The following is a 10,051-nucleotide window of genomic DNA, read 5'->3' on the forward strand; positions in this document are numbered from 1 at the left end:
GATTTATCTTGAGATCAGGTCAAAAATTTATTGTCTTGATGAAGTAACTGGAGTGTTATCAAAACAGGTATTAGTCTTTTTATATGTTATAAATTACCATAGGTCTTTGTTGAGCGAGAGAAAGACCAAGACATAGAGATAGAGAAAGAAGGGGGAGAGGGGAGAGAAAGAAGATGAAGAGAAAGAGAAGAAGTGGGAGAAGAAGAAATTTTTTAAAAACACTAGTGGAGTTATTGCCACAATAAAAAATATTCAGATATAGTGAGATCAGACCCTTTCAGAAGCCCAGAGCAACTCAGCTCAAAAGAGCCACAAGAAGATAAAAATGTTTCACTTTTAATTCTTCTGTTCTATCTATAAAAATATTTTACCGTAACTTTGAATCCCTAGGAAGAATGTGGCTGATTTAGTATTTGTTAAGTGGAAGTCCAGTACTTTGGCCACCTCATGTGAAGAGTTGACTCATTGGAAAAGACTCTGATGCTGGGAGGGATTGGGGGCAGGAGGAGAAGGGGACGACCGAGGATGAGATGGCTGTATGGCATCACCGACTCGATGGACGGGAATCTGAGTGAACTCCGGGAGTTGGTGATGGACAGGGAGGCCTGGCGTGCTGCGATTCATGGGGTCGCAAAGAGTCGGACACGACTGAGCGACTGAACTGAACTGAACTGAGGTGGAAGTCAACAAATTTGTGTTAGTTATTTATCATAACTTAGGCACCATGTCGTTGCTACTGTTTGATCGCTAAGCTGTGTCTGACTCTTTTGCGACCCTGTGAACTGTAGCCTGCCAGTCTCCTCTGTCCATGGAATTTCCCAGGCAAGAATACTGGAGTGGGTTGCCATTTCCTTCTCCAGGGGCTTTTCCCAACCCAGGGATCAAACCCATGAATCCTGCATCGGCAGATGGATTTTTTACCACTAAGCCACCAGGGGAACCCTTAGGCACCATACTATATTTTTACTTATAATATTTTATCTGCTAATCCTCAAAACTGTTTTATAAATTAGAGATGAGAAAGCTGAGGCAGATAGAGATTAAGTAATTTGCACAAAGTCACACAACCGGCAGTTGGTAGAGAGAATATTCCATTCCAGGTCTTTGTGACTTCAAAATCCAAATTCCGTAATTCAGCTGATAATACGTGACAGATTTCTTGTTTTTCTCTACCATTTCCTTAAGCACTTGGCTTCTGTATCAGCCAGTGGGAAGGAGAAGAGCCCTTTGGCCACTAAATCACTTTATAAAGTTACTAGTTGCCCTGGATATGAAAACATGAATTAAGTATTCAAACATTTGTCATCCTGATGACACCAGCAAGCAGAGAAACACAAGGTACAGATGTCAAATAACTAATAACTGTAATGGGATTAGAGAAGGAAACGGCAACCCACTCCAGTGTTCTTGCCTGGAGAATCCCAGGGACAGGGGAGCCTGGTGGGCTGCCATCTATGGGGTCGCATAGAGTCGGACATGACTGAAGTGACTTAGCAGCGGCAGCACTAATGGAATTACTAGGTAATTCTTGATCCTGTGAAGAGTTTAAAAACTTTTCAAAGAGAACATGCTTTACAGAACAATATTCAGTGCAAACTATACATGACTTGGATATTAAGTTTAAAGTCATGGGCACAAAGTTTAACATGACATAACTACCTTTGAATGGTTTCTACTCTGTCCAGTTCAGTGTGAAGTTTTCTTTTCTTCCCAACTCCCACTCCTTGACATCAGCTTAAAGCCTGTTTACCTTGTTAGCTCAGATAAGAGATTTCTGTAATTTGACTCTCATGGACCTGGATCTGAAAGTTCAAATTCCACAGCACCCAAAATGTTTGAAACCTTTTGATTGATGTAGTTGAACTTTTGAACAGGAAAAGATTCCTCCATGGAGCATGTTGACTTAATTTATTAAGATCAGACTGACTAAATGACACCAACATATAATTGAGCTGGTGGATAATGAGGCCACGCATGTTTTTATTCTCTTTCCAGCGCTTGTGATCTCACTCAATGACCTGCAAAAAAAAAAAAAAAGAAAAAAAGGTCAAATATGAGATGTAACATCTTGTATTTCTTTGTGGTAGAGCACATTGTCAGTCCAAGACAACATGGGTTTATTAAGCTCCTACTGTGTGTATAGCAGAGAAGGCAATGGCACCCCACTTTAGTACTCTCCTGGAAAATCTCATGGGCAGAGGAGCCTGTTAGGCTGTAGTCCATGGGGTTGCTAAGAGTCAGACATGACTGAGCGACTTCCCTTTCACTTTTCACTTTCATGCATTGGAGAAGGAAATGGCAACGCACTCCAGTGTTCTGGCCTGGAGAATCCCAGGGACAGGGGAGCCTGGTGGGCTGCTGTCTATGGGGCCACACAGAGTCGGACACGACTGAAGTGACTTAGCAGCAGTAACACATAGTTGTATAGACAGTAAAAATAGGAGTGTTTATTACACATTCATAAGAGGTCTTAATGTTAGAAGGTTGTAAGACAATTAAATAAATAACCACTTATAAGACAGACCAAGAAAAGTGTCTTAAAAGGTGCAAAGTTCTGTGAGGATCCAGAGAAGAGATTATAGCTCCCTGGGAGCAGTCTAGGCCCCAAAGGAGAAGTAGTCCTAGTCCTTGGACAGTCGGGTACTGGGAATGAAGGAGGCAACAAGTGATGTTTTAGGGAAAGGAAATATTACTAAACACATACACACAAGTCCGGACAATCCCATGGACAGAGGAGCCTGGCAGGCTACAACCCATAGAGTCACAGAGTCAGACACGACTGAAGCAACTGAGCGTGCACAAATATACCACATTTGGAGCAACAGTGAGAGATAAGATTGGAATGGTTGATTGGGGGTTTATTCTGAAGAATTTAGAATATGGAACTGGAGACTTCTTGGTGGTACAGTGAGTGAGAATCCGCTTGTCTGCCAATGCAGGGGACACAGGTTCAACTCCTGATTGGGGAAATTCCACATGCCGTGGAGCAACTAAACCCGTGCCCCACAACTACTGCACTCACGTGCTGTGACTGCTGGACCCAGGGGCTGCAACATGTAAAGCCTGTGCACCGAGAGCCCGTGCTCTCTAACAAGAGAGTCTGCCACAGTGAGAACCCCACGCACCAACAAAGAGGAGCCCCAACTTACCTCACCTAGGGAAAGCCTGCATGTAGCAACAGAAGCCAGCACAATCAAAAAATGGATTAATTTTAAAGGGAATTGTTAAAAAAAGGAACATGGGACTTGTAATTCAAGAAGCATTACTGACATAAACTAGTCACATTGATTTTCCTTAGTTATTGGTACCCTAGGGAATATAGACTAACCAACTGCCCCCAAACTCTTTCCACATATGATGTTATTTATAATGTTTGCATAACATTTCATTATGTGGATTTCCCAACATTTATTTAACCATTCCACTGTTGTTGGACCTATATGGTGTCTCATGTTCTTCAGCTGCAGTAATTTTATAACAATCTCCCTTTGCTAATATTTTCCTTTTTATATTACTTCCATAGGCTAGAATCTTAGATATTGAACTGCTTACCTAAGACACAAAGCAATTTAAGATTGCTGATACATATATTAAGGTTAATCTGTTCAAGCATTTGTGCAAAGATACAGTTCTACTTGAGGTTTTTAATTTAGTAGTGTAAAAAGGACACAACAGACCCCAAATGGAATTACTTATGCTAAACTCCATGCCAGTAAACCAAGACTTAATATTTAACTTAATTGCAATTTCAACACCCCAGGAATGTAACTTTTAACCAGTCAACCTAGAATTACCTGGTTAGCAGTAGTGAAGTAATCTGCATATAGGCACCTCCATCCCCCTTAGGAGGGCAACTTTGCCTGAAACAGTACTTTTTTTGTTAATAATTTTCTTTTTTCTGCCCGGTTTCTACTTTAAAAACCTTTCATTTTCTGTAGCTTGGTGGAACCAATTTGACCTTTAAATTTACTCAGTTAAATTTTTCTTGTTTAATTTTTGCCTGACTGTGTTATGGCTTCCCAGGTGGTGTTAGTGGTAAAGAACCCACCAGCTAATGCAGCAGATGTAAGGGATCTGGGTTCGATCCCTGGGTCAGGAAGGTCCCCTGGAGGAGGGCATGGCAACCCACTCCAGTATTCTTGCCTAGAGATTTCCATGGACAAGAGGAACTTGGCAGGCCCCAGTCCATAGGGTCGCGAAAAGTCGGACATGGCTGAAGTGACTTAGCACACTCGCACACACGCCATATAGGTGCTGTTAAGCCTCTGATAAACATAACTCCATGAAAGACCATTCCTTTAAAAAGAAAAACTTACTCTCAGTAAAAGAACTTTAATAAGCTTGACTAAATATTTAGAAAGCATATTGTGTTGAGTGAAACTTTGTGTATAATAAATAATGAGAGTAATAGAAGATCATTTTGCATGACTGGTCTATTATTGTCTCAAGGAACACATGCAAAGAAAACAAATTCTTTGGATTACTTCCTCAAATAAGCCAACACAATGGAAAGTGGGGAAAAAAAGTCCCGTAAACCTTGTGAAAAGGGAACCAGAAAGCTTAACATGTAAACTTGGAGAAATGACAACATTAGAAAACAAAACTACAAAAGAGAACACTTTCCAGAATAAGATGCTCAAAACAAATAATCACTAGAGTCGGAGCTTTATCCAGTCTGCACAGAGATAAGTGGAATATTTGACCTTCACCATGATTAACAAGGCTTTCTTTGAAATTGTGTTGGTTCTGTTGGCTTCTTCCACTGTTTGCTCCCAAGAGCTGAAACTGGTTCTTTGCCAGCAAAGGAGAGTGAACCAAGAGAGTTTAAAACTTTTGAATAAACTGCAGACCTCGTCAATTCAGCAGTGTCTACTGCATAGGAAAAACTTCCTGCTTCCCCAGAAGTCTGTGAATCCTCACCAGTATCAGAAAGGACAAGTACTGGCCATTCTTCATGAGATGCTTCAACAGATCTTCAACCTCTTCAGGGCAACCTCTTCTCTTGATGGTTGGGAGGAAAGTCACACAGAAAAGTTCCTTGTTGAACTTCTTCAACAGCTGGAATACCTAGAAGCACTCATGAGACTGCAAGCAAAGAAGAAAAGTGACACCTTGGGCAGTGAGAACCTTAGATTACAGGTTAAAATGTATTTCCAAAGGATCCATGATTACCTGGAAAGCCAGGACTATAGCAGCTGTGCCTGGACCATTGTCAAAGTAGAAATCAACCGGTGTCTGTTCTTGGTGTTCCGACTCACAAGAAAGCTGAGTGAACAGGGCATGGAAACTTGAACCATTTGAAGGAAGAGCCAACTGCAGGCTTTAAAAGCATAGCACGGAGGAGTAGTAGGATTTCTCCAGGCACTATTATTTCTTTTTGTTTTAAAGTAGTACTATTCTTTGGTTTTGTGTGTGTGTGTGTGTGTGTGTATGTATGTATGTGTGTATGTATATATATATACATATATGTATCTTTGCTTTAAAGATGATGCGCATTGACTACAGTTGTTTTTATTCTGTAATGTCACTTTGTATTTTCTGTCCATCTGAAATTTTTATGAGTTGAAGCAATTCATTAATATTTCATAATTGTTCTTCAGATTGGTATATTTTCATAAAAACTGGCCAAGTAGATATAATGAACTTTATCTTCACTGTCATACTTTGCTTATCATTGAATATTCATCCCAGTGATTTCTTTTTGTTAAATTAACTTGTATTGGAGTATAATTGCTTTAAAATGTTGTGTTAGCTTCTGCTGTACAGCAAAGTGAATCAACCATATGTATACATATATTCCCTCTTAGATTTCCTTCCCATTTAGGTCACCACAGAGCATTGAGTAGAGTTCCCTGTGCTATAGAGTAGGTTCTTATTAGTTATCTATTTTATACCTGAAAGTGAAAGTGTTAGTTGCTCAGTCGTGTCCGACTCTTTGCAACCCCATGGACTGCAGCCCACCAGGCTCCTCTGTCCATGGAATTCTCCAGGCATGAATATTGGAGTGGGTAGCCATTCCCTTCTCCAGGGGATCTTCCTGACCCAGGGATTGAACCCAGGTCTCCTGCATTGTAAGCAGATGCTTTACCATCTGATCACCTCCCTTTCCCTACTGATATCACATCATATATTTATTCTTTATGTCTATGTCTCTATTTCTGTTGTGCAAATAAGTTCATCTGTATCATTTTCTAGATTCCACATGTAGGTGACAATTATATAATGTTTGTCTTGTCTTTCTGACTTACTCCACTCTGTATGACAGTCTCTAGGTCCATCTATGTCTCTGCAAGTGGCACAATTTCATTCCTTTTTCTGGCTGAGTAATATTATGTAATTATATATATAATGGAATATTATCCTCTTTATCCATTCCTCTGCTGATGGACAGTTAAGTTGCGTCTATGTCCTGCTATTGTAAATAGTGCTACAGTGAACATTGGGGTGCATGTATTTTTTTGAATTATAGTTTTCTCCAGTTATATGCCCTGGAGTGGGATTGCTGAGCCATATGGTAATTCTATTTTTAATTTTTGAAGGCACTTCCATACTGTTCTCCATAGTCCCTGTGTCAGCTTACACCCCACCAACAATGTAAAAGTTTTCTTTTTTCTCCAGACTCTGTCTAGAATTCATTATTTGTAGGTTTTTTGATAATGGTTAGTCTGACTGGTATGAGGCGATACCACACTATAGTTTTGATTCCTCTACTTAGTGAATGTTGAGCATCTTTTTGTGTGTTTGTTACCCATCTGTATGTCTTTGTTATCCATCTGTATGTCTCTACTCATGTTTTGATTGGGTTTTTTTTTTTTTTTGATACTGAGCTGCATGAGCTGTTTGTATATTTTTGAGGTTAATACCTTGTCATTTGCTTCATTTGTAAATATTTTTTCCCATTCTGAGTGCTGTCCAATGATTTCTTTGCCAGAAATTGCTAGCAACAATGAGAAATATTAGGAATAATTTATATTGCAAGTTTTGAAAATAACATCACACACTGATTATTTGTTATAGGCAACACAATAGAAGTAAGGCCAAAGGACATGAATAAGCAGTTGGCAGAAGAAAAAAAAAATGCATGAAAAGAGGTTCAACCTCACACATAACAATAAAAAATAGAAATTAAAAGTGAATAATATGCTATTTATAACCTATCAGATAGATGAGACTGTAGAATTCAATTTTTTAAACACTATCATGGAGATTTTGGAGGAGGGATGCTCTTATAATTTTCCAGAGCACCAGAAATTGGCACAATCACTGTGGAGGCAAATTGGTGAACTCTGTTAAAATCACAGATGCATGTATACTTTATTCATCAAGTGCAGGTCTGCAGTATGTCCTGTAGAAACATTTGCATCCATGTGAAGTGACTTACATACAGCATTATTCATTGCAACATTATATATGGTATCAAAAGACAGGAAAACACCCAAATCCTTCCAGTTAGAGACAATTAAAGCATATTCACACAAAGGAAAACTACTCAGCTGGAGGAAAGAATGAAGTGCTGTTACCATACTGGGAAAAAAAAAACAAAACATAAAAATAGGCAAGAGGCAGACTTAAAAAAAAAATACATAAAAAATAGGCACGATACAGACTGTATATAAAATGCTGCATTTGAGATTAAAGTTAATACACATTTTTTATATTTGACCTTATATGTGAATAAATCACGAATATACAAGCAATAAATTACAATGATGTTAACCTGTATTTTGTGGAGTGGGTTGGGGAGAGAAACTAAGGGAAGAGGACAGGGTAGAAGAGGCTTTACCACATATTTTTGTGTTTTGATTTTTAGTCGTTTGAAAGGTACAAATTAAAAAAATATATCTAACAAGTCACAGTTATCAGAAATATACATGGAGGAGTCCTGTTGGTGAAAGGAAGTGTTAGATGAAGGCTAGAAGAAACAGGAATGAGCCAGCCTGCCCTTGGGTTGGCCCGGAGCAAGGGCTGGGTGGGAGGAGAGCTAGAAAGAAGGGTAGTAATGCCAAAGGAGAGGAGATGCTGATGAGGAAGGGGTTCTAGCTCTTCCACCCAGGAGCTCCCCAAAATCATCATGGAACAAATGTGAGGCTGGAGAAACTGAAGGTCACTAAGGCTTGGTGACTTTCCCACAGTCATCAATGTGAGACGCATAGCTGTGGCCCAGAAATTTGGTGCCCATTCTATCACTTTATGTCATTCTCTGCTTTAGGTTCATCATATAATTCTAGTTAAAAGTCATCGCTGGCTGTAAAAGCTTGCTGAGGAGCATATTCCTTTTCAGTTTAATTCCTGTGGTCATGTATGGATGTGAGAGTTGGACTGTGAAGAAGGCTGAGCGCTGAAGAATTGATGCTTTTGAACTGTGGTGTTGGAGAAGACTCTTGAGAGTCCCTTGGACTGCAAGGAGATCCAACCAGTCCATTCTGAAGGAGATCAGCCCTGGGATTTCTTTGGAAGGAATGATGCTGAAGCTGAAACTCCATTACTTTGGCCACCTCATGCGAAGAGTTGACTCATTGGAAAAGACTGATGCTGGGAGGCATTAGGGGTAGGAGAAGGGGGCGACAGAGGATGAGATGGCTGGATGGCATCACTGACTCGATGGACGTGAGTCTGAGTGAACTCCGGGAGATAGTGATGGACAGGGAGGCCTGGTGTGCTGCGATTCATGGGGTTGCAAAGAGTTGGACACAACTGAGCAACTGAACTGAACTGAACTGAACATGTGTTAACTGTCGGCCAGTGCTTCCAGATTTGGCTTGAAAGGAACGAGGAAGAACCAAATAGGATCCTGAGACCTAGGCAGGGTGAGCTGCAGCAGTGGCAGAGGGCAAGGAAGCAGAGGCTGGGCAGTCAGGAGGAAGTCTGTCAGCTTCATATTTCAGCCCAGTTACCTTCAAGTTCATGCAGAGATAGGGAAGTGGAGAAAGAAGAAGTATTTATCAATTCAACTGTCCTTACAGGTTATTTGCTTCTCGTGTCTATAGAATTTTTGTTGTTTTCTTTAAACCAGGAACTTTTTCAAAACCAAATCCATTATTTAACATGTTATTCAATTCTCCAGTTAATCTTGCAAGGTAGTTTCTGATATTATCTTCTTTCCTCAGGTGAGAACAAGACTTTAAAAGTCAAGTATATAACTGATTCAAAGTAATGTAGCAAGCCACAGAGTGAGCAAATGCCAGAGCAAAGATGGCCTCTCAAGTCTGCCTGACTCAAAAGCTTGCATTGTATTCTAGACACTACAGACCTGAACAGCATTATATAATATTACTGGCAAATATAAAGATGACAATAATGATAATAATTTCCTTTGGGATTTCTTTATTCAAGTTCCCGTACTGTCAAAATCTTGAATTACTTGATTACAGTCTATCTTCACTCCTAGACATTTCTTTCCTCAGAACTAAGGTGAACAGAACACTTCTCCATTTGGAAGCTGACAAGTGGAAACTTACAGCAGATAATATTTAGAAGCTAAAACCAATACTTTACGTACTAATGTTTCCCCAGACATTTAGCTTAAGTTGACATCCTGCTTGTATAACTGCCTTAGCTGCCTAATACAAACTAATCATGAGAAACGCTGGGCTGGAGAAAGCACAAGCTTGAATCAAGATTGCCGGGAGAATTATCAATAACTTCAGATATGCAGATGACACCACTGTTATGGCAGAAAGTGAGGAGGAACTAAAAAGCCTCTTGATGAAAGTGAAAGAGCAGAGTAAAAAATTTGGCTTAAAGCTCAACATTCAGAAACCTAAGATCATGGCATCTGGTCCCATCACTTCATGGCAAATAGATGGGGAAACAGTGTCAGACTTTATTTTTGGGGGCTCCAAAATCACTGCAGATGGTGATTGTAGCCATGAAATTAAAAGACGCTTGCTCCTTGGAAGGAAAGTTGTGACCAACCTAGATAGCATATTGAAAAGCAGAGACATTACTTTGCCAACCAAGGTCTGTCTAGTCAAGGCTATGGTTTTTCCTGTGGTCATGTATGGGTGTGAGAGTTGGACTGTGAAGAAAGCTGAGTGCTGGAGAATTGATG

General features: G+C 40.0%; 1 protein-coding gene across 1 annotated transcript; it reads left to right on the forward strand.

The window, feature by feature from the left end:
• The first annotated feature begins 4,710 nt into the window (after window positions 1–4,710).
• Window positions 4,711–5,292, forward strand: IFNE (interferon epsilon). Its single transcript, XM_052645432.1, has one exon. The coding sequence runs from the start codon at window positions 4,711–4,713 to the stop codon at window positions 5,290–5,292; it is 582 nt and encodes a 193-aa protein (XP_052501392.1).
• The last annotated feature ends 4,759 nt before the right edge of the window (window positions 5,293–10,051 follow it).

This window comes from Budorcas taxicolor, chromosome 8 (assembly GCF_023091745.1).
Source record: "Budorcas taxicolor isolate Tak-1 chromosome 8, Takin1.1, whole genome shotgun sequence".
NCBI lineage: Eukaryota > Metazoa > Chordata > Mammalia > Artiodactyla > Bovidae > Budorcas > Budorcas taxicolor.

Excerpts from the sequence above, each read along its gene's own strand:
- IFNE (XM_052645432.1), top strand. The coding sequence starts at position 4,711 with ATGATTAACAAGGCTTTCTTTGAAATTGTGTTGGTTCTGTTGGCTTCT.